This window comes from Vigna unguiculata, chromosome 5, assembly GCF_037176805.1.
Source record: "Vigna unguiculata cultivar grain cowpea cultivar isolate G323 ecotype 2 chromosome 5, ASM3717680v1, whole genome shotgun sequence".
Classification (NCBI taxonomy): domain Eukaryota; kingdom Viridiplantae; phylum Streptophyta; class Magnoliopsida; order Fabales; family Fabaceae; genus Vigna; species Vigna unguiculata.
In genome coordinates, this window is record NC_140796.1 from 2328164 (window position 1) to 2354384 (window position 26221).

General features: G+C 28.9%; 3 protein-coding genes across 6 annotated transcripts; 1 reads left to right on the forward strand and 2 right to left on the reverse strand.

Annotated features, from left to right (window-relative positions):
- Positions 1-1386: 1386 nt before the first annotated feature.
- LOC114183650 (agamous-like MADS-box protein MADS2) lies at positions 1387-7026 on the reverse strand. Of its 3 annotated transcripts, none has more exons than XM_028070733.2 (8): positions 6512-7026; positions 3331-3409; positions 3112-3176; positions 2802-2901; positions 2179-2220; positions 2053-2094; positions 1802-1941; positions 1387-1722 (listed from the first exon to the last, which is right to left on the reverse strand). In XM_028070733.2, exons 1-8 carry the CDS (start codon positions 6694-6696, stop codon positions 1626-1628), a joined length of 750 nt encoding a protein of 249 aa, XP_027926534.1. In that variant the 5' UTR covers positions 6697-7026; the 3' UTR covers positions 1387-1625. The 3 variants fall into 3 exon arrangements, with proteins under 3 accessions (XP_027926534.1, XP_027926535.1, XP_085530228.1); XM_028070734.2 differs by having other exon boundaries at positions 3112-3173; positions 6512-7020; XM_085674102.1 differs by having other exon boundaries at positions 3112-3173; positions 6501-6687.
- Positions 7027-12443: 5417 nt separating this feature from the next.
- Positions 12444-13823, reverse strand: LOC114186132 (uncharacterized). 2 transcript variants are annotated; one of them, XM_028074159.2, is made up of 3 exons: positions 13516-13823; positions 13227-13356; positions 12444-13137 (listed from the first exon to the last, which is right to left on the reverse strand). In XM_028074159.2, the coding sequence occupies exons 1-3, from the start codon at positions 13688-13690 to the stop codon at positions 12606-12608; spliced, it is 837 nt and encodes a 278-aa protein (XP_027929960.1). In that variant the 5' UTR covers positions 13691-13823; the 3' UTR covers positions 12444-12605. The 2 variants fall into 2 exon arrangements, with proteins under 2 accessions (XP_027929960.1, XP_027929959.1); XM_028074158.2 differs by having other exon boundaries at positions 13486-13815.
- Positions 13824-23264: 9441 nt separating this feature from the next.
- On the forward strand, positions 23265-25854 carry LOC114183616 (hyoscyamine 6-beta-hydroxylase-like). The gene is made up of 4 exons (XM_028070697.2): positions 23265-23536; positions 23753-24003; positions 24834-25155; positions 25385-25854. The coding sequence occupies exons 1-4, from the start codon at positions 23339-23341 to the stop codon at positions 25616-25618; spliced, it is 1005 nt and encodes a 334-aa protein (XP_027926498.2). The 5' UTR covers positions 23265-23338; the 3' UTR covers positions 25619-25854.
- The last annotated feature ends 367 nt before the right edge of the window (positions 25855-26221 follow it).

Genomic DNA, 26221 nt, shown 5'->3' on the forward strand with positions numbered 1-26221 from the left:
AAGTAAAATAAATAACAACTAACTTTTTGATTACTTACTATATTGAATCAATTAATAATCTATTATCGTATGTGTGATTTGATTAGAAAGGATAAATATCTACTAATTTAAGTTTGTAATGATGCGTTTAACTTTTATATTAGGTTTTTATCAAAAGAGGTTAGAACATCTCTAACCTACTCTATTTAAGAGGGATTTATTTGAACACAAAAAAATTAAGATAATAAAAATTCTTATCAGACGGTGGAAACCTACACAAGTAAAAGATGGTCTGTTAGCAGTATTGGGCCTGTTCTATTTTTCTGAAACATAGTATTTTTCATATTACACACCCAATAATCCTTAGTGCACCTCCATGTTTTCAGAATGACCATTTTACCTTTTATAAAAGTGTGACTTCTAGATTACCTAGATTTTCAGAATGCATGACACGCGTTCTACAACAAGCTTTCTAGAACAGTATTTATGGAACAAACTTTCCAAAACGTATATAATAACTTCCAGAACTAATTTTCGAGAATAAACTTTTTGAAATACATGAAATGCAATCTAAAAAAAGTTTTTATCCGTAATGCGTTCTCTCCCTTTTCTTCCACTGAAACAGTGGCGGTAGCAACCGTATAGTGCAGTAAAAAAAAAAAGGGTAATTTAATCCTTTTTATGCAGGAAGCAAAATACAAAAATATATTCACACACTTCTGTGGACAAGCTATTGGGCCCATAGGAATGGCTGCTAAGCCCAATGCTCCGAGTGCTTTCATGAAAAACAGTTTGAATTCACGTTTATTATTTATGAAATAAGTCATATCATTCTGCAACGATAAAAATGTGATAATTAATTTATGATACCGAATCAAATATAAATAAAATATTGAAATTAAAAACTACAAAATAACTTGAGATTTGATTTAAAAATAAAAAGTGAACAATAAACATCTTTCTTTATAAGCTGCTTTCACATGAATAAATAATAAATCACTTTAATATTTATAAAGATAATATGAAAAGTAGTTAATTCGAGATCGGGAAGAAAGAAATGTTAGCGTAACAAGACCAATTTAAGTAATCAAGAAACTTTTTAAAAGCCCTAAAAAACATCTCAACAGTTAAGCTATGAGTCTCCACTACAAAGTATATATATAAGAAAAAGAAAACCATGGCACTGTCTGAAATTAAGAAAAAATTATTATACAGGGATACATTAGTAAAATAAAATAAAAATTCAAAAGATATCTAAAATTGAAGAAGAAAAAACCGACATTGAATTTTTCTTCATACAATGAAAGATCGAAAAGAGGATTCAGAGCTTCACGAGATTTTATATAATGGAAGCGCTATGAACAGAAAAATGAGCTTACATGAAGTCAACATTAACATGTGATGCAATAGAAGAAAATAATAAGGGGAAGTTCAGATTTCTAATAATAAGAAAAGGATCCTTCAAAAGTTGCTGAAATGTTATAAATTTCTTACATGCCACATGTCTATGGCTAATGGTTCAAACGTTTGAACAAAAGTCACAGATGTTTCTTATACCAAAATAAGAATAATAGAAGCATTTGGCTTTGTCCTTTGGTGGGGTGTTTTGCTTTTATGTCTCCATCTGAATACTGAGCCTAATTAGCTCAAAGCATCCACCCGGGAATAAAGCCACTCACTTGTTGGGCTGGAGTTGTTGCAGTTATCTGATCTGAAGCAACAACATTGTACCTGTAATCAGGACTGCACAAAAGGGACACATTACAATGTAGTTCAGATAACATTACTGTTGAAATAAACATTTTGTAACGACATTTGTTACCCAATCTGCAAAGTGGGATTGCATTCCAGTGGCTGGAAGAAGCCCTGAGACTGAGAATTCTGTGGCCCACCATATTGCATACTTTGATCACCAGCTTCCCATGATTGCCTGTAGTGATTTCTTGAGTTTATTTCTTCCAGCTGCCAACAAGTAGTATCATGAATCATGTCATCAACCTTAATTTGAATTTATGTTACAAAACATATTTTCTAGGAGGTAGAACAACATTGTGGATAATGGTACACTATTACCTTCATTGTCAAGGATCTGTTTGCTTCTACCAACATCTGCTCCTGCAACAAAAACAATAGCAATAGCTTCAAATTATTAGCATCCATGGAGTTGCTTTATTCCTTTGATTAGGTCAAACAAGGTACCTTGTTTTGAAGATCAGCCAACTGATCCAGCATGAATTGTGTCTGCGATTTCATGTTTCAGCAGTGCCAGGTAACAAACAAGAGTCACAATAAGCTTTTCTTATGGAAATTTCAAGTACACAAATCATACATATATATATATAGAGAGAGAGACACACACAGTATGTATAAGTTTCTTCATTATAACAAAAAGAAGAATATGTCATGACGACTTCTTCACATCTAAAAATGTCCAAAATCCTTAATGAATCGATTCTATTGCATTGGTTTCCACTTTTATATAATGTAATTCCATTTTAAGAATGTTTGGAAGTACCAATTCAGCATAATCTTTTCAGTTGATAAAAAATTCATGGGACATCATGTTGTTATATGCCTTTAGCATATACAGTGAATGATGCACTGGCCATGGTATCAGAAAAAATCCCACAGAAAAAGACTCACGAAAAGATGTTAAATCAAGCGTGGGAATGTTAAGCTGCTGCAACTACTGATACAAAACTATACGTTAATGAGTTCAGGACCAACTGTAGTAAAATTCTTTGTAAACATTGTAGGTGAGAAAGAATGAGAAAGAAAAATAAAACAAACTTGAAACTAATATGCTTAAATTCCATGGTTACCTTGGTGGACCTCACTTGCTTTAGAGAAGAATCCAATTGCCGTTCAAGCTGCTCAAGTTCTTTGGTATTCAGTGGACCCAAGTCTTCCCCTAGAAGGTTTCTGCAGTAGCAGAGGTAAATGCATTGGTCAAAGTAATATGCAAATTAATCACGAAAGAATACGAAACAAAATATTTGATGACTAAATGTTCACAACAAATTTTATTCACATCTCAGCGCAGAAAAAATAAACGTTTAGGAGAAAGTTACTATTCTTTTATCATGAATTAATTCATTACATGTTTTCTAAACACTATCCTGTTAAATTCACCTTTGGGTCCTTTGAAGTGATTCAAATCTTGCTTTCAGCTTCAAGTATTCACGGTAGCTGCTCTGCTACAAATGAAAAATAATAAGAATTAGAAGATATCACAGTAACAGAAAAACTATATACATATATGTATGTATATATTGTACGTTATATAGATAATTACATTTCCCATAATTATTTAAATTGTATGCCAATAAGCAGCTACAGCAGTTCCTATACCTCAAGCTCTTTAGCAGGTTTGCTAACTTCCACTGCTCCATAACTGCATTTCTGGTACCTTTCAAGTGTTTTGAGCATGCTGATTTGAAGGTGGACAAGGAAAGAAATAGAATTTAATTCGATGATGATGGCATGGATAACCATACATAAACCACTATTACTTAAATGATGTCAATTAATCAACATTATATATCTTGTGTTTTGCCTCTTTAATATTTTTCCTTGTGTATACTGAAAGTAACATTTGAAGTAGATGGATTTTGTGAACACAAATCTTTCAAACCACAAGCTGACTACAAAAATACTGACATGGTTATAGAAAATGCTGCATACAGTGGAAAAAATAGTTAGCAGCATTTGTATTTATACAAGTTAACCAAACTGTAGTACATGATATATCTAAATAGTAGGGCATGTGAATTGTTATATATGTTAGGCCACTGAAAGCAGAATTGATGAATTGAAGCTTTTAATTAATGCTAGAAATAGTAGAGCCAAGCAAAGACCAGAAAGAAAAACGGACATCATAGATTGGAAACATTGAATTACCTATGTCTCTGAAGAACTTGTAACTAACACTCTTGTTTTGTTTGGTGTTATAAATGCAAGTTAACTCAGAAAATATCTTAACAAATTCCACTCAGATGGTACGATTAATAAATATAAATAAATATAAATGAAATCCATTTTGTGAATAAATCAAGTTTTCTGAACTAGTAAATTTGATATTGTCTGCAAGAGCTACTATATGTATATATATTGGTTTTAGACCTGAATATTCGTAAACAAAGTATGAAATATTACACCACAAAAGTTTGTAGGTTAAGTTTAAAGTTTACATGTTTGCGTTCTTCTTCATTTAGTATCTTTGAGTATTATTTTTTGGATAAATATTGAGAAAAACTAAAAGAAGTCAAATGGCTAAACTTAAATAGTAACACTTGTTACATCCATCTCCTAAAAAACACGTTAAAAAGGTGGCCAGAATAAACATGTTCAAGGTTTTTTTTTTTTTTTCTTTTTCAATATCTTTAACAAAAGCTTATTCACACAAAATCTTATTCTTAAGTATGACTATGAGTCTATATAAGTTAAAAGTAATTTAACACAATTTTCGTGGAATTTATTGAAACATGATAAAAACATTAAGTCCAAATATAAGTTCTCCCTGTAAGTGTTAAAAATCTGGACAATATCAATATATCACATCTCTTGTTGGATTTGTTACATTGAAATTAGTTTGTGAATTCTCACTGTAGTTCCACACAACTGCAAAATTATGACTTCACAGTGCACAGGGTTCCACTTGGAGCATTGTCTCATATAAATGTTCAGATATAGTAATAAACTTGGAACCTAACCTCACCCAGTTCAAGTGTTTAATAGAGGTAGCAATCTAAGTAAACTCAAAGAAATGTGTGCATGAAGTTGCAGCAATAGTCACACAAAATTTAACCCTAATTACTACTATTGCATCCATCCACAGTAAACAAGCTATCCCTTCGTGGTTTTTCGTTCACTATTCTGAGTTCTGTTCATGTCATTCTCAACTTATATCGATCTGTAATCCAATTGTATCTTCCATTGCATAGATGTTTTTGGTCATTGAAATTGTGAAACAAAATTTGGTCGTTTTCATAATATTCACCAGAACCCAAGCTATATACTGTTTCCCTACCTTAAGTTAAATATATTTTCAGCAGATAGGGCATAATGTTCTTTTAATTCCCAAACAATTTCTTTCCATTTAATTCCCTCGTTTATGAAATGTACTACGTGGGATCATGAACAAATAACTAAAAAAATATTATTCTGGGAAAGATACCGATCATATCTAACACAACTTCAAAATCAAGGATAAAAAAATAACTTTTCAAACAATTAAATTGTATATATTTTAGCTACATAAACTATATAAAAGCATTCATAAGTGAAAGATAATGAAATGTTCACAAAGAAAAAAATAGAGTCAATAACCTATACACATTCTACATGCTAATGTACAACCATATATATATGAAGCTTTTGTTTAGTATTTGTATATGTTTAATATTTTTGTTAACACATTACCCAAAGCAATAAATGTCTTAATAACTAACCTAACTGTTCTGTTGTTAGGATGACAAAATTTTAGAAATAAGATCAAACAATTTTTAACCAAGAAGTAAAAAAATTATGAAAATTTTAACACTAAAAAGTATCAAATCTTTTACAGTAAGTAAAATAGACCCATTTGCATAGTTATACATGTATTTCGAGGTACATATATATCCTATTTGTTTATTTGTCATTTCATTTTACAATTTATATATTAACTTAATGTTTAGGTCTGAGTTCAAGGAATTGGAAAGTATAACATAAATAAGAAATAAAGTATTACATAAATCTGGTCGTGAGACTAAATTAAAATAAATATTAAAATAAAGGGTGAAAAATTAAAAAATAGAAATGTAACTTTTGCATGGAAGTGCCAAAAAATGACATGATAACCAACAATTTTTGATATACTCATATACAATAATCTTTACATTCTCACTCCTCCTCAAAGTAGGAAAGCAGATACAGTTGATTTTTCTAAATGAAAACATATATTAATTAATTTCAAGAATAGAAATGTAATTCATTTTTTTTTGTGAAAATTAAACCTCTGCATGATTATGGCTTCATAGGACTACCAGTTTAGTTGAAGTAGTTACACAGAACATGTCACGACACTACTTATAACTGCAACTCTCCTAGCTAGCAACGAAAATTACTTAGTTAAGGAGAAAACTCAAGTAAATATTGTGTCAATAAACAGAAAGATCTCGATCTCATTTCTGAAAAGAAAAAAAAGCCACACTTGAAGGAAAAAAGTTAACACTGAATTTGATAAAAAAAGGCTAGTAAACCATCATCCAATAACCACACAATGCAGAGAAAATATTAGATATTCACCAGATCATGTGCCATATTACTAGATCTGATAAATCTACCATCCCTTACAACAAAAACCAGATTAAAACTGAACTATGATTTCTCCATCTTACAGTAACAGAAATGAAGCATACACAGGCCTTCTTGTGAAGAAAAAGAAAATGGAAAGAAAGACAGAAAGGAATATAAAAGTAGAGAAGCAAGTAGATCTGAGAGGTGAAGAGAGAAAAAGGAAAAGAAAGATGAACACATACATACTGCATACCTAGTGCTGCTGCAGAACTCATAAAGCTTGCCACGGTTGGAGAAGATGATGAGGGCAACCTCAGCATCACAGAGAACAGATAGCTCATAGGCTTTCTTGAGAAGACCATTTCTCCTCTTTGCAAAGGTTACTTGCCTGTTTATCTTGTTCTCTATCCTCTTCAACTCCACTCTTCCCCTCCCCATATCCTTATTATTCTCCAACCTCACTCCTTCTACTTGTAAATTTTTTCCTTTTTTTCACTCAATTTTTCTATTTTAGTACAACACCTATCCCTTTCTCCACTTTTCTTGTTTTTTCTTCTCTTTCCTCTTCCTCCTCTCGTGCCCCTGGTGATCCCTCTTTCTTCGCTCAGTTGCAAGTGCAACCAAATTTGTGAAAAGCAAGAGAAAGTTCAACACTTTCGACTTCAAACTTGGAACCCTAGAAAGAGAGAGAAGGGAAAGTGCTGTGTGTGAGTTTTGTGTTGTCTTCTCTTGTATTTCTATATATCTATCTGTACTCTTCAACTTGCCTTTTTATCCTCAGGATTTTCCATCTCCACCAGAAAAATTGAGTGCAGCTTAGGGTTCCACTTCTTTCTAGTTTCATGTAACTTTCTCTTTCCCATGATTTTCCATGTTAACGTATTTTTGGAAAACAAATACATCCCCACACGCACCCCACGCGCGTCTCACGCACTCCACACCGCTTCCCATCACTGGCGCGTGGTGACAGCTGTCTTATGTGTTGATGTTACTTACGAATACGATAATACAATATATTCATTCAATAAACTCCATAATATTTTTCACACATTATTCATCTTTGTTGTTACATTTACTTTAGTTTCTCCAACCTACCTCTCCCAGTCACTAATAATTTATTGTTTGGAATGAAAATCTGTGTCATTTTCCACTGTCTTAGCAACGTCGTCACATACCTTAAAATGGATTCCACACGTGTCACCTTTTTACTGGCTTATATACACTGTACTATCATGCATAATTTCAAGCTTTGCCCTTCGCTTTACTCGTTAAAATAGCAGAATCATTGAAAAGTATAACAACAGATGAGAGAGTGGTACTCATAATTAAAAAAAGGTTCTTGATGTGAAAATTTCAATGAGAAACATATATCATGTATTTACGTAGTTGGTTGAAATTTGAAAGTGACCACTGAGATATTTTTCTGTACATTATTAATTAGGGTGGCAATTGGTACAGTGTCCTCTTCTTCTGTAAAAAAAAAAAAAAACTCACAAATTACAATAATTAAAAATATAAACATCTTTAATGCGGTAACGTAACTGATCTTGTTAATTTATTATACACATACGTAAAGTAATTATCTGCATTTATTATAATTTAAATTGATAATTGTCTTCCCTACGATTAGATAATTTTCGTGGTTATATTATATATCCATTCAATTTATTTATAGTTGTCAATATCCTAAGTATTTATTAGTTGTTTTCTTTGAAAATGAAACCCATTGTTATCTTGTATTAGCACAATGAAAAATAAGATGTGATATTAAAGTTTACGATTTCTAGCACCTACCTACCTACCTAGCTACTTTCTTGGTTACATGAGACTATTTAGAAACCTTTGTTTATATAAAATAGCTTCTAAAATGGAAATATAATTAAAAAAAGATTATATTTATATGCATTGTACAACGTACACAATGGTTTCTAATTAAAAGAAAAAAAATATGATATTACGTGGTGATGTTAAAACTTGGAAATTGTTCTTTTCTTGGTATTGGATATGGATATAGCTGCGCGCAATACTATTATAGCACGGCAAAGATACAAAATTTTTGAACAAACCATTGTCGTACTAATTTTTGAGTTGTGTTTCCTCATTTTTAATTGGACTTGCCTTTAGAATACGTACACACATGCTTAATGTAATAGTTTATCATATCATACACGGAAATTGACTAGGTACAAAACCACTTTTATGATGAATACAAAAAAACTTCCAAGGTAGGAGAATCATGTATATATACAATCTCTTAAAGCCAATTAATGGTACAATTTTATGGGCAAAATTATTTTTTTTGGCTAATTATCAATTTGAAGCTAGACAGAGAAGGGCCTTATTGGTTTGGTGTAATCAGTTCTTTGATTTTGACATCTCAATAGAAAAAAAAACAACTCAAAACCCTTCCCTTCTACATTTTTTTTTCTCCTATGCTTAAAACACTTACATCCTAAAATGGAACTTGAGTAATTTTACATTGTTACTTTATTATTCTCATGAAATGCCCAGATAAAAAAAATAAATAGATAATTATTTGACAAAGTAAATATAATATATTTTTTTTTGCTGTGCTTATCTATCTATCTATCTCTCTCTCTCTCTCTCTCTCTCTCTCTCTCTATATATATATATATATATATATATATATATATATATATATATATATATGGAAGAGTTGGATTAGGGTTGTGTAAGAAAGAATTGATAGTTTCATAGGTTCTTGCATTCCAAACAAGGAAGATAAACATGTTACATCTTATTTTTGTTTTCGTGGGCGAAGAAAGTGCTCCACTTTATTGCTTTCTTTCTTCTTTGACAATGATTTGAAATTCAGGTACCATTTTCGCATTTTGAGACCAACACAAAAGAAAAACACAAACTCGTACATTATTATATCATGCCAAGGGTGATTTACACGTGCTCTTAAACAAACTTGAAATGTTATCCAAACTTTTAAATGTAGCGGCGTTGAATTTATATTTACATATTATTTATTAATCTCTATAAGCACGAGTTTAGAAGAAGTGTATTTTGTAGATTATATCTATTGTCTTTTAAATTTAAGATTAAAATACATCAAAATATAAAACATAACGAATTTTAATTTCATGTCTAAATTTAAAAAAAAAATGACAAATAAAAATTTTGATAATATAAAATTGCTTTGATTGGATGTGTAACTGTAAGGAAAAAAGAAGAAGATGGATTGATAGTGATGAATTTGCAACGGTAAAAAAGAGTGGGAAACGAAGGGAGGGAGGAGAGAAAAGAAGAGTAGTAGCAGGTGACAGAAAGTTGATTGATGGAAAAGCCTGCGAATTGCAACGACGTCGTACGCGATACGTGTCGCGAGGGGAGAAGAGGAGCACCGAGTCATGGGATTTTGTGTGGGTGAGAGTGAAGAAGACGCGTGCCGTGAAAAGAAAACCAATTCTGCACTTGCACATTCCATCCAATCATCATCTTCTTCAATCTCAATCACTTCAATAAATAAATAAATAAATAAATAATAAACATTTCTATATTTTACCTTCTTTTTAAATTCCAAAATGCCATTTCCATACCCTAAAATAGTAAACATTTAAAAAAGATAAAAGTGAAAAAGGAAAAAGCAATACTTTTGCTGCGAAAATAAAAAACAAATTCATGTTATTAAAAAAGTAAATAGATGATTATGCAGTCGTTTTTATTTAGTTATACATCATAACATGGATGATATTATTACTGAAAGATGAAGAAGAAAATATATACATATATATATATATATATTTTTTTTTATTTGTGAAAATAAATAACTATTGGATTAAATTTGTGTAGCAGCAGTATGAGGTTATGAATTATAGTAAGTGGGATGATTAGACCGAACAAAGGAAAAGTTGTGATGCAGAAAAATGTATTGAGGTTCTCCATGCGTGGCAAGGCATGAGATTTTGGATCTGTGGTAGAGCTTTCTACAAATGCACCTAAAATCATGGCCCAATTTGTTCAACGAAATCTCTGTCATGGATGTAACAGGTTCTTTTCTGAAAGATAGAGTATTATATGCATGTATCAATAAATGAATACTCTTTTCTCATTCATAAACCAAATCTCCTTGTTATGTCCAAGTTATTATCTTTCAATTAAAACGAGGAAACAATAAATGATTGCTTGCAAAACTGGAATTGGTAAAAGCTTCAAACCAAAAGCTTCTTGAAGGGGCGAGTGAAAGACTGAACCCAGAATAGTTAGAATCCAGTAGTCATTAAGGTGCAGTAGAATTTTCATGCACTTGATTCTGAAACATTTCTAATGTGTACTTTGTATTGATTTCAGAAAGCATCTTCCATTCACATGGGTTTGTTTACTTTGGATTATGGTTTGGAATATAAAGTGTGGTTGCAGCATTTGTGTTGGCTTTAAGTCTTTGAACCATTTGGAAATGATGCTTGCTTCATTTTTGTAAAGTATTTTTGGTCTGAACTTGATTGAACAGCCTACACTAGAAAGCATCAACCTATGACTCATTTGCGTAACGAATATATTATAGCTTATGGTCCCATTCTAGACCACTCTTCATTCTAAAAGCTTTTCATGGCTCTGCCACTTTGCCACCATTGTAATATAAAATGTAGAAAGACAAAACTATTATCCCTCTTTATCCTTAAGAAAGATGGACGCATATATACTGCAAAAAACCATAGTTCAGCATGGAATATTGAACAAATTCTATCCCTTCGAAATGGAGGATTAATGCTTCTCTTTTGAGAGGATATTGCGAATTTAGATTTTTTGTCGTGTTTTTATGAGCTAATCTTTTATTGTGTCTTGAAAATAATACGATGAACACTAACATCGATGTTTTAAAATATATTAAATTGTTTTTAAGTAATAACATATTTTGAAAATAGAGTAGAAGACAACACTAAAAAATCAATAAAAAATTTGAAATCGAATAATATTTTAATATTTTATGATGTAACATGTTAAAAAAGTTTAATGATATGATACGATGATCTAAAAGTGATCTAAATGATAGATTAAAAATGAATAAAAAAATAAATTAAAATATTATTATATTTTTATTATATGATCACCCTTCATTATATCGAAGTTAACTTAGACTTCTGACGTCACAACATCCTCCTCTCAAGTCTAATTGGTTTCACATCAATAAGTTGTCTGGGCTTGAAAAAAAAAAACGAATTTAAATATTTTTATAAAAGCATGAAGTCAAATTTTATAATAGTTGAAAGTTAAAAATTTCACTTCTTAATATTTTTCTTTCATGCAATATCATTTTCGGGCCTTGTTGTTTTCTGAAAAAATTGCAGGTATCTGCACACAGTTGGGCCATACAATGTGGTTATTTTGGACTGGACTTCATCTTCTTTGACAACTTGGGCTTCAAGGCTGCTAGTGGTGTGAAAGAAAACTTTATCTTACAAATTCAGATTGGAAATTTATTATTATTATTATTATTATTATTATTATTATTATTTCTATGTAAATTTAAATCGGTTCAAAAAAAATTAATTAAAAACTATAAATATGACGGTATAAACTTTCAAATAATTTTAACTTATTAGATTATAATTAAGAGTATGAAAAAATTATTAAATAACTAATTTTAGTGACAAAATGTTTAGACACTAGGTTATAGACCAATTTTTTAATTAAAAATTAATTTATAGACTAATTTCTTAATTAAAGACTAATTTAAAGATCAATTATTTGGTAGTGAAATCTTAATAATTGATATTAATGACCAATTTAGTTATCAATTTATATGAAAACTATTTTAGTTATTAATTTATAAATAAATTATAATTTTTTATTCATAATAAAAACTATTTTAGTTACCAAGAATTTTTAGTTTATAAATTGATTATTAAAGTGACTAATTATTTTTAGTTACTAATTAATATTAATTAAAATTTTTATTGTAGGTTATTTTTAACGTAGACGATTATTGTATTTCTTACAAAGAGTAGTGGTGGTATTATTGATTGGGAACTAACATTAAAAGACAATTTTTTACACTTCATGTGTCTTCTTTTCTTTTTTTTTCTCATACCCATTCATTAAAAAATTTATTAATGTTTTTCTCGCCATTTTCTTTCCATTGAATTTATTTATTTCTTCACTCTTTCTAATTTTTTACACAAATTTTAAGTAAAATGTAAGTGATGGCATGCAACTAGTGAGAGAAAATAATTAATATTATTGTTAGTTCATTAATAACAAGTTTACACCCTTGAAAGGATCCATTGAAGTAGGTAATAACATTCATCCAAAAAAGATACTAAAGATCGATGGAGACGATGAACTTATTTATTCAACAACCTGCATAATCATTCGAAGGTTCATCCAAATATGTCTTTTCCGTAGAAGAGGTTGCCATATGCATCATCAAAACAACAAGTTTTATCATCACTTAGCGTGGAATCCCCTCCAACATAAAATGTGCTTTCATTTGGCATGCCACATTTGCTGAACTGGTTAACATAATCTGCAAAACTCAGTGATTCATCAAAGTCCCATAAACCAAACCATAACCCATCATCCACTGTAGTATCTGGCCACGTGGATGAGAAACCCTCGTGCATGGAAGGAACGGTGTTATTGTATTGGTTATCCATCGTTGGGTTCATCGAACCAATTTCTTGTAGCTTATTATTTTGTGTCTCAAACGATTTTGTTTCATTCGTGGTATCCTTGTGGCACATGATGTTTTTGAAATCACACTTCTCAGGTTGTCGTTCTTGTTGTTGTTCCTTCTGTCGCCTTTGTAGCTTCTTGTGTTTGGATTTCTCCCTCTTCCCGAAGTGGGTTCTCCAGTAGTTCTTGATCTCGTTATCTGTTCTACCTGGCAAGTACTTTGCTATTGTAGACCACCTGTGTTATTTTGCAGTTCCCATTAAAACATTAACAGAAAGTTTGAATATTTAAGAAAAAGGAGAACATCTATGGTGTCTGTTACTTACTTGTTACCCAAAATCGCATGTAGTTCCATAATGGTTCCTTCTTCCAATGGTGTTAGTTGACCTTTCTTCAGACCAGGTTTCAAATAATTTACCCATCTTAACCTGCAGCTTTTGCCACTCCTATTTAATCCTGAATAATTCAATTCAATTAGAAATGGTGCAATTCATGATATATATATATATATATATATATATATATATATATATATATATATATATATATATATATAGAATGAAAGTGTAAGTAACACATATATACCTGTAAACTTTGCCACTGAACTCCACCTACCTTCACCATAGAAGCTAACATATTCACTTAGCAACTTGTCTTCTTCACCAGTCCAAGGCCCTTTCTTCCACTCTTTTTCTGTTGCTACGCAACCCATCATAGCTACCATGATTTCACACTTTAACAACCTCTTCCACACGATCCTACACATACATCTGCGATTTCTATTACACATATATGCTTCACTTTTATACCATATCGTAGCGGGCCATCTTAATAATTATCATTGAGAAATTTGAAATTGATTTTTCCTGTGTTTATTGTGATGTCAGTTATATATTCCACGTTTGTTCGAGTCTTAACATGGTTGTTCACAGCTTCATTAGCTTCCCAGTGAGAATGGGGCAAGTGGATCAATGAGATCTTAAGCACCCGTACAGAATATATATAATAATCAAGTACAAGTGTTCCAGCTAGCTAAAGTAGAATGGTTCATCATATGCACAACATAATCCTTCATCAAGACAAAACAAATGAAATAATCCTTTGAAAGTGGCTTTTGATGCAATGCTAATCTAACAGGTGTATGATTGATTACATAGTAATCCTTATTTAAGGATATAGATTATTTATTTTGTTTTGTTTTTGTTGTTTTTACCAACCTTGGGTGTTGTGTTTAATGTTGTTCAATGAAACTAACCATGATTTTCAGCATAGGATTCCAATTAAGGTATAATGGGGAACATAACTTTGTCAAAGGGCAAGTCACTTAGGCAACACGTGGCCTCACTACTGTATTTAGTAGCATATTTGTTTAGTTCCTTAATCCATTTGATAATGAAAGGAGTTTTGCGCGTAAATAGGTATTGATAGCAACTGAAACAATTGAAAAATGTAAAGGTGTTGGCGAAAAGACTGAAGGAAACTTCAAGATCTTCTAAAGTTTCTTGGGTTACGTTAATTATGCTAGATTTGATAGTGCTGAAAAGATAATGGAAAGATTAATGAATCTTGTTTGCTTAAGAATTTTACCATTTTTAAAGTAGACCATATTAGTGGCGTTTACGTGCACGTGTTATGCAAGAAAAGATTACGATCTTCTTCGCAAAATCTAATTTCGAGTGTTGATGCAATCTCACTTCTGTGTTTTAACCATACAAATGTTTGGCCAAATTTATTTAGTGATTTTTTATTCTGAAGGATGATATGCCAACCCTTATGTGTACATGAGGAATTATTACTCGGAGCTAAAGAAAAAAAAAATTATCTTTCAATGAAATTATACAAAAAATTTAAACATATCGATCCTTAGTAAAATTTAACTGTAAATTATTTTTAATGAAATGTTTTAAAATTAATCTGAAATTTATAATTTTGAAAATAAGATAATTAATCACTAAACTTCAAAAAGAAAAAAATTGATATTTAACAAATATAAATAAAAATAAAGTTATAATGGACGAAGAAGATAAATATAGAAGAATGTGTATAAAGGAGAGAATGTAGAAGGAGGAGATAATTATGAATGAATAAAATAAGTAGAAGAATGTAATCGAGAGAATGGGTGTGGATAAAAAAAAATACGAGTGTATTAAAAAAATAAACAAGGATCAAAGAAATAAATATAGATGAAAAATATAAGTGGGAGAAAATTTATAAATATGAAGAAAAAAAAAATTGGTGGAAAAAGGGAGTTTTGCTCCGTACCAAATTTCATGCTTCCTAAGTTTTCAAAAAATAATAAAAATCCTTCTATTTCTCATAGTGGATAGTGAATTTTGTAGTTATGATTTGTCCATGACAAAATCTTCTTTGAATTCCGTCACAAACTCATGTAAACTGAAACAGCGTTACAAATTTGACTTCTGGTCAACCTTGTTTATTACCTCTTGTTGGGCCTGCCGGATAAATTGTGAATGCAATAAATGATGTTTTAAGGAAAATACGCCGCCTATTTTTTGGAAAATTTTGTTGTACATAAATCGTTCATTAGATCTGAGATTTATAACCTGTCTCATAAAATATAGTAACATCTTATAAATTTAAAATTCTGAATCTTAAATCATGATAAATGAATAAAAGATATTTTTATATATGTTGACAATCAAGTAAAATGTTAATGAGAATGTGAATATTATACATTTTATATGAAAATAAGAATTACAAAATAATAGAATCACCAAAATTAAATTAAGAAATAAAAAGAACTATTTTCCTGATATTCTTGATGATTAGTTAATTATTTGGAATTTAGCACATAACAGGATTAATTCCTCGTTACACTGGGGAGCATTTAGTGAAAAATTTCATATTCCATAAATCCATGGTCATTGATAACTTTGAGAAAAAATCTCTTGTATAACATCATAATTAACATGTAGCAACTTATCCGATATCCATCCTCAAAATATACATATACAACAATTAACTATTTAAAGAAATACTATTTTGATATTTAAAAATGTTTATTTTTTATAAATTTTAATTTTATAAAAAAATATTTTCTTTAGTAAAACTGTATATGATATGCTATATATCATAGTGTATTAAACAAAAACAAAAAACAAGATGGAGGAATAAACCTAAACTCATAACGAAGAATAAAATTATAAAAATTTAAAATTTGAAAGTTCATTTATTATTATTGAAGTCATAACTAATATAGGAAATCATGCTATCTCACCAAATTTCTGAAGCTACAAACTAGAGTTAAAATAGAGTACTAATAACTTTTTTATGTGAGAAAACTAGATGGTTTGGTGTACGTTCTCTAAATCAATAAGAATAATACAAAATATGTTATTGAACATTTTCAATACGGTTAATTCTTTTTCGTTATTTGAAGTTATTTTTAGTTAGGAGTGTATAAACCCGTTTAACTCTTATAATAAAGAGAATGCACAATTTGATTACAAAAGTGTAATTTTATAAAGTGAAAAATACTATAAAATGTATTTTGTAAATTATACAATTTTTTTTTTCTAAAAAAATATAGTAACTCCAATTAAAACTAGTATCATATGCTTTAAATGGATTTTATCCATCACTCATCACTTTAATACCTTTCCCGTTAAAAGATCCAACAGACACATTATAAGAAAAATATATATTATTTACAACAAAAATAAAAATACATATTACTTACTACAAAAATTCATAAGTAAGTATAAAATTCGTAAAAAAGATACTTTTACCCATAAATTTTTTACGGACAAAAATTTGTAAGTAAACTAATTGTAGCTAACGTACCTATAGATTTATATGTAGGTAAATTACCTATGAGTAAATTAAATAAATTTGTAGATATTACCTATAGATAAATCTCTAAGTAATTTTTTGTAGTTAAATCTATATGTAATTATTTATTGATATATCTATATGTAATTATCTACGGATATGTTCGTGTATTATATGCTTATCAATTTTAATGACCACTTATACTATGGGTACATACATATATACTAATTTCTCGTTTGTTTTTGTGGTGTAAATTGTGTCTTCTCAATAAATTCCCTTTTAATTATTGCGTGTTGGTAGTTTATAAACATTTTTGGGTTAGAGTGATATATAAATTTTCTTTGAATAGACTATTAAGAAGTTTATCTCCTATATGAAATATATTTCTTTTTTACAAAAGAAAGACTTATTATTGATAAAATTTTATTGATAAATAATTCATCAATAAGATAACATTTATTTATACATTTTACCAATGAAAAAAAATTGTCAGTCAAATAAAATTTACTGATAGATTTAAAATTTTAAATATTGATTTAATTCGTTAGTAAAATTTGTTCGGTAATTCAAAGTTTTCGCTTTAGCTTTGACAATTGTGATAAAATTAATCGGTAATAATTTTTTTTAATATTTGTTGAATTTTCTGAAAATTCGTCAGTAATTGAATTTTTGAAAATTTGTTGGTAAATATAATTTTTAAAATTTGTCAATAAAATCGATACCAATTTTTCTACCAAATTTGATGAAATATTTGTTATAAATTAAATGTAAATGGTGAGAAGAGGAAAAGAAGAAGCGAGAGAAAGAGGAAGGGGAAACAATAATGACAATGACAACAACTACAAAGTACTGATGGGGGAGGAGAAAAATGACAAGGAGAAAAAGGAGCTAAAAGTGGCTGATGCAACGACAACAAATATAATGATGGCGATAGCGGAAGAGGAAGAAGAAGAAGAAAAGAAAGAAGAGGAATAAGAAGAAGAAGAAAAAAGAAAAGAAAAAGAGAAGGGAGACTAAATCATGATATATATCAATGAAAATTATTACTAATAATCATTGATATATAATTAATGATGGTTTTAGGTTATGGATAATTACTGATTATCAACAATTTGTCAGTAATTACTGATTGTTGTTTTATCATTGATAATTATTCTTATATATCGACGTCGGTAAACAATGAATATTTTATTGACGAAATTTATATCGCTAGTAAATCACTAATAATTTTGTTTTATCGACAATTTTTTGTGATTATTAACAGATTTTATGTGTTCGATAAATCCATTTTTTTTGTGTAGTACTTTGTAATTCTTTTTGTTGCAATAATTTGGTACATACAACTCTATTAAATTTCACAAGAGGATTGATATTAAAGAAGATGCAGGTTTTATAGGGTCACTAGTTAAAAAGAAAAGATAACATAAATTATGTTGGGAATAGTACAAATGTGAGTCAAAAAGTCCCACATTGAATAGAAAAGACAAAGTTAAACACTATATAAGAATAAAGACCCATAACAACGATCATAACTTATAGATGTGAAATATATATAACCTATCAGTGGTATCAAAGCTGATGGTTTTATAGGATCGCTAGTTAAAAAGAAAAGATAACATAAATTACTACATCAAGTTCTTCAACATTTGTATCATCCCTATGGTTGCTCCGAAAATTTTTGAAGTTCCATTGTATTAATTTTTTTTTTCTTCAAGTGCAACACTGATAATGCCTCCAGGGGCAATCTGAGCCCTATAGCTTCATGTGATAATATCTTTAAAGATCATTAAGTCAATTTTGTTGATAGTTTTGCTAATTTCATGGGTCACCACAATGTCTTGTTACTAAAATCTCAATACTCATATCTGCTTTGAAAAAAACAAAACGAAATAACACTACGGATTGAATGTGACTTTAAGCTCACTCAACAACGAATTTGTTGTCACACACTGTGACCAACTTTCTAGCTATGACTTTATTGGAAGAACTAGGTTTTTTTTTTCTTTCTCATTTTGCTTGACAGATTATTTTATTTTTTGTAAAACTTCTTATTCTTCTCTTTATTTTATAGAGTAATAATTCATAGACAAACAAAATTACATTAACCTTAGTATACACTTACAGAGAGAAAAATAATAAGTTGATAAGTTATGTTATATGATAAAAAGAGAGAGATAAGAAAAAAAAAATGTATAATAGATGCAAACAAAATCAATGTCAAGATGTCTATGAGCCTTTGTATTTTTCTCCAGGACCACCGTCTCTCACGTTCTTGTTCCACGTGGTGAAGTGCCACCTCATTATTCTAATAAATATAAATATAAATAAAATAAATTTAAAACATATTTTGAAAAGTAAAAACATAAAACATATCTAAATTGTGTAAATTACAAGAAACATTTAAATAATTAAATATGTGGTATACTAGCCTTCAACTGACCTACATTTAGGTCAAACATGCATGTAGGAGACAATGCTTATGATTTCAACCTTTTCATTAAAAAAAGTTATTAAAGTTTGTATGAAAGCATTTTGTAATGTATAGGAATCTCTCCAGGTCAAATTTTCACGCGTTTACTACATTTAATGATTCAGCACAACGTGGATGACTTAATGACTGTAAATTCATCTATTTCTTTATTTTTATGGTCTATTATTCTTTATGTTCAACAACACTATTAATATGCAGAGTATAATCTATCTACTTCTACTATGAATATAATAAAATGTCTGTGATACGCTAAGTAGGTTTATAGATTTGATCGTATACATTTATTTTGCTAATGTGTAGAATATAAATAGTTAATTAGGTTCATGATTATGATTTGTGAAATATACTAGTTGGAAAATAAATTCAACAATGAAACGTGAACTACTTTCAAAGGGTTAGTTGAGTGTAGAAAGATATGATGTTTCGAAGCATATCACGGCTGTAAGTGAAATATCTACTTAATTATCTTTTTCAGTTGGAACAAATATCATTTTTATTTTATAAATTATTCTGTAGTTTCTCCTCCTAAATAATTTTATACTTCCTTTCTTCTTTTCGAATATTATGATTTAAATATTATTATTCAAAAATATCTAAATTTCACATTGAATAAAAAATAAGATAATTGAATATCATACAAAAATTAAATTATTTAAAAATTTTAAATTAAAAATGATGTTATTCCTTAAGTGAATTATATCTAGATTTCACGTCTCTCCAATAGCTCATTTTTAAGAGATACTTCAGTATGATTAGAGCTAATTATTAATATTTTGTGATTGTAATTAAGATAAAGAGTGATATGAAATTTGTATTTCATATTTTTAATGTATTTTCTTAAGTATGAGAATATAATTTAAAAATTTAATAATTATTTTCACATTTTAATACAGTTTTTTTCATCAATGACTTCTCAATCACGCTATATATTTGGTTTGGATGTGCATGTTTTGATAACAACGTCTTGGAAAATAAATAATGAGTTTGTTCTCTGATTAATATATTAATGGAGGACCACACATTTTAAATAATTTTAATGAAGTTAAATTTATGGAATTGACTAGTAGAGTACCTATGCATGCTAATTACGAAAGACGTGGATAAATTTGAATTTGAAGTGTGATTGATGTAGTGTGAAAAGATAAACAAAGTCACTTTGCCAACACAACATCCTATTTTCTGTCCTTTGAAACATAAAAATATTGGAATAAGTTTGTTCCAACTAATATTTTTTATACTTAAAAGAATGAAATCTGCAACCAAATATATTAAATGTAACCTAAGGTAGAAGAAATTATGAAACCTAATCGATAGGCTTAATCGGAAAGGGCCGTGTTAAAAGCTTTGAAATGTTAAATACATTTTATATTGACTTATATAAATTATATAAAATCATTTATAATTTTCACATATTTAAATTTAAACTTGAAATTATTAATTAATATTTTATAATTTAATAATTTCACCATATCTAACTTCATAGTATTTCATTTAATTATTACCCTACTATATATATATATATATATATATATATATATATATATATATATATATATATATATATATATATATATATATTAGCAAGCTAATTTTTAAAATATTGAAAATTTCTTTTGACAATGACAAAAAGATAATTATAAACCCTATATAAACTAGTTTATACAGTAGAGAATATTTTCATTAACAAATCAATTTTAGTAATAAAAAATTGTTAGTCATTATAGTGATCTATTTAAATATCAATTGATAAAATAAAAAATTATTATTTATTAAAATAATCACTAATATAAATAAAAAGTTACAACTGGTCTATAGTATCTAAAATTTAGTTATCAAAGTTTTAACTACCAAAGAAATCAGTTTATAAATTAGTCCAAAAACATTAATTATGGGGTTTTGGATACTAAAAAATTAATTTCTAATTAATTAATAACCAATTTAACGATTAATTATTTATAATAGTAACACTTTTAATAATTAATAATTTTTTATTTTATAAATTAGTATCTAAATTAGTCTATATAGTGGAACAATTTTTTATCATTAAAATTGATTATTATTTAAGATTTTTTATTCGTAAAAACATTACATCAACATTAAATATATTTATATTATAAATGTATAAAATATTAAACATTTTATATATTTAACACTTAACTAATTATAGGGTCCAGATTAATTGTAGTATTAAATGTGGTTTTAAGAAATAAATGGTAGTAGCTGTCATATGAAGATTACTTGGAAACAGCTAAATTTAAAAATTGTATTTATTTAGAAGCATAAGAAAAAAAGCATCCAAGTTCATGAACTCTTGCTCAACATAGTATGAACAGCAACATCTTCTCTTTCAACCCTTTCCCTCTGACTCATCGTGTGATTTTATTGTTTTCCCACTCTTTTTTCTTACCTTCTCGTCGAATTAATCTATAATTTTTCAACAACGAATTCAATTAAAAAGTGTCATCATTTATAATTAACTACCGACTTAAACATATAGTATTGTGTTCTAACCTAGCTGGCTGGGCTCCATATCCCAAAAAATAAAAGAAAAAAATTAATGATGTAAGCTCCATAGGCATATACTATGCCAACTAATTAATGTCTAAACAGTGCATGCATTAAAATAACTGTAATAAATCACAATTTAATTAGATAAAATTAATCTAATGTTCTTTCATGGTATCACAAAATATCTTTATCGAGAATTCATATCTATTAAAAAGCATGATTAATGATAATTGGAGCATTTTTTTAAATGTTTTTCTATAAATAAAACTGAATCTAATAGAAATATTGATTAACAGAGAAAAAAAGAGAGTAAACATTGATAATTGCCTTTGTTACCCTTGTATTTTATCATTAGAAAGGCGTGTGTAATAGTTCAAGTAGTTGAATTAAAATACTTTTAGAAAAGTAATACCAATGTCTTTTTAGAATAGAACCAGTACAAAATAAATTTGTATTGTATAAATTCTGAAAGAATCTATTTAAAATTAATGTTAAATATAATTTTTTTCTTTAAATCATTTTTAAAATATTTGGTTTATTCTAAATTAAAGTATATAATATTTTGTTTGGGTATTTTATGAAAAATATGTAAAATGTCATATTTACGAAATGGTGTATGAAATTATTATAAATAAGGTCAATTTATGTATCAAGTCTTTATAAATAAAGTCAATTTATAATATATATATATATATATATATATATATATATATATATATATATATATATATATATATATATATATATATATATATATATATATATCGGTGCAAATCTCACTTTACAAACTAATGATGTAAGATTGAATTAGGGTTAAAGTTTATTTTTTAAGATGATATTAGTCATGAATTAGAGTATGTTCCATTAAAATTTGTTATTTGTTGGTTCTATTATTCTATCCGCTATGAGGTCGCTATGGAACCACCTATTAATATTTGGTTTCATGCTTGAAATGTATATATATTAGCATGTGGAGTGTATTAGAAGTCCTACATTGTATAAAGATAAGACCAATTTATATATACAAACCTCTTTACAAATTAAATTTTTTAACGTTAAATTATATTTAAAGTCAATTTTTAATTTATTATATAGAAAACACTCTCCGGTCCGTCTCAACTTTCATAAAATATCGATACATCATTAGTATATAATTTAATTTAGGGATGAAATATAAATTCAAAAATAATTTAAAGATTAAAAAAGAATTATATTTAATCCTTAAAACCAATATGTATTTTCTGTCTATATATATACACACTCACTTTTCCTTTTTCTTTTCTTGGAGCACCGTATATCTATTTCTTAATTGCATCAAGTAACTATAATTTAATGAATCTGATTAAAATAGTTCTCCAATTAATATTATCTAATTATCAAGTTGATTATATATGGGGGAGGTGGCAATATAAGTTTATAGTCGTACGTACAAGTCAAATTTGTGAATTCCGTAATACTAAACTCTGCATCACATGACACTTATACATTTATTAAGTAGGCGATGCCCTTATTTTGTTTACAAAGTCAAAAGTTCACTAATCACAGTTCAGACTTAACCTTGTTATGTTTTCTTCTCTATATAATCCACACATATAATTATGAACACATGTAATCAAACTTCATTAGGAGTAGGAGTTAACAACACATATGGATCAAAAGCTTGTCTCAAGCTGGTTCCATCTTCATTCCTCAGTGCCCTTATCCTACGTGCAACCACCGGAAAGCCAACCTGGCATGGTTTTTCCTTCCGGCAAGAAAATCCCGGTGGTAGATCTCGGACTGCACGATCGCCATGAAATCTTGAAGCACATTTTGAAAGCCTCCGAGGACTATGGATTTTTCCAGGTTCTTTTTCCCATCAATTTTCTTTCCCTTTGTTGTAGTTATAATTTCACAGCATATACGCGCTTTCTGCACTAGAGATACAATAAACAAAATCAATTTCGTCGTAATTTTTATAAGCACTGCAATGTTATTAGTTTTTGATATCATGAAAGTGTCGGTGTTTAAACTTAGCTGTTTACAATGATTTTAGTTTATGCATGAAAAACTGTGGTGTAGGTTATCAACCATGGAGTATCGAAAGAGTTAATGGATGAGACACTGAATATTTTCAAGGAATTTCATGCCATGCCTGCTGAAGAAAAGATAAGGGAAAGTTCCAGAGATCCAAATGGAGGTTGCAGGCTCTACACAAGCCGTGAGATTAACAGCAAAGATACCGTTCAGTTCTGGAGGGACACATTAAGACACTTGTGTCCATCTTCTGAAGATTCCATGCAATTTTTGCCTCAAAAGCCTGCAAAATATCGGTAAAAGATCGTCTTCATTTGATGTAATTTTTCTGTAAATAACATTCAATATGAGGTATCGTTTCCTGTGCAACTTATTTAAATGAGCTCACGCAACCCAATTTAAGTGGCTTCATCAGCGTTTTAATAAACTATAAACCTTCTTGACAATGGTAGATATGTACTATTAATTTCAGTTTGTGTCAGATGTTTTGACTGTGGACGTTGATGTGTTCTGGGTTGACAATGATGTCTTAAAAAATGACAAGTCACTATCAAAATTTTTTATTCCATAATTCCGTTTCATTCTTTTGAAGCATAATTGACTAGTCCTATGAATATTCTTTTAGATTTTCTTCTAATTTTTTTTAAATGATTGATAATGAGATTTTAACCATTAAACTTGGTTTAATCTGAACCTTTATGAGTCATCATTGATTGTTCTGAAAGGTGAGTAGACATTATTCATACCACATGGGCAACTAAAGGTGTAATTAACTAAGACCTCTTTTTTCTTTACCATTAAGTTTTCCTTCACTGGGTTGGAAACCACTACCACTACCTAATGTTACTACTTTTGCATCTGGTCTTAATTATCACAAAGTCACAATTAACAGCACACGTTTAACATAAGTACCACACTGTCATGTCATCATCAATACTATAGCCGCCACTTCACAACGAACAAAAATCCAGCTCAATACACAGGTTAGCATAATACAATTATTAAGCATACACGATTGTTATTAATTCATTAATTTAACAATTAAAGTTTTATTATCTTCTTTGAAACTCATCTTATTCTGACTAATGAAAGATTCTGTTGACTATGATGATTCCTCTCCTTGCAGTGAAATTGTTGCAAAATACACGCAAGAAATGAGAAGAATGGGACTAAAAATTTTGGAGCTGCTATGTGAAGGTTTAGGACTTGACCCAAAATACTGTTGTGGTGGACTTAGTGAGAGTCCATTACTGCTAGCTCATCACTACCCTCCATGCCCAGAACCAAGTTTAACCTTGGGAGCTCCTAAGCACAGAGATCCTAACCTTGTTACTATTCTGCTTCAAGAAAAAGATATAAATGCACTTCAAGTCTTCAAAGATGGAGAATGGATAGTGGTTGAACCAATTCCTTATGCTTTTGTGGTCAACATTGGCCTTATGTTGCAGGTAATATATATGTTTCTCCATATAATAATAAACTGTTTGATATTGATATATATTATGTAAGTAGTACATCAATTAGCATAATATTTGTACACTTTTTTTCTGATACATAAACTCATTACGGAAAACATCAAAAGGTACTGAAATATTATATAGGTTGATTTGGTTCCTAATTCTGGGTCATGATGATATGGTTTTGCATGATGAAATTCTGTGACTGATGAATGTGCAGGTGATTAGTAATGGAAGGTTAATCGGTGCTGAACACCGTGTGGTGACAAATTCAGAATTTGCAAGGACCACAGTTGCATATTTCATCCGTCCAACTAGCAAACAGATTATAGAACCTGCAAAGTGTTTGATAAGTTCTGGTGCTCAACCTATCTACAGGTCCATTGCATTTGAAGAGTTCTTGAAAAATTTCATGATCAAGGGTACTGATATTGAACGAGAATTGCTCTTGTAACCTAAGCAGAAAGCTGCACTGCAGACACATTAATTAATGCCCCTCTCAAATTTCTTACAACTTTATCTTGTTTGCACATGAATTATCTAAAGAATTGAATATGTTTATCAATTAAAGTATTACTGTTATTATTACAGTGTTTATGTAATTATGTACCGTTAAAGACTAATGGTTAGTGGTGTATTGTACCCTATCGTCGAAAAGTTAGTAAAGTTGAAAGCTTTATTTACTTATTACTACTCGCTTATGATTAATTTTTGGTAGCAACTTTACCTTCATGATTCAGGTGCTGATATAGTCAAATCGTCCTTGCGCAAAATAATAGTTAAACATCAACTGATCCATGAAAATTATACAGATCACAATTTGAATATTTTTGTCTTAAAATATAACATCGTGTAGTTCATGAATTTTATAAACTCAAAACGACGTTTTCAAAATATAATTTATGAAGCAAGCTATAGTTAGTTGAGTTTTGTTTTTTTTTAATGGAAAATGCTATCGTCGATATTTTTTTATTAATTAACTTTTTTTTTTTGTCGACAAAATATATATGTATATATATTTTAAAATATTTAGGATATGCTCCGATCCGAATACGAT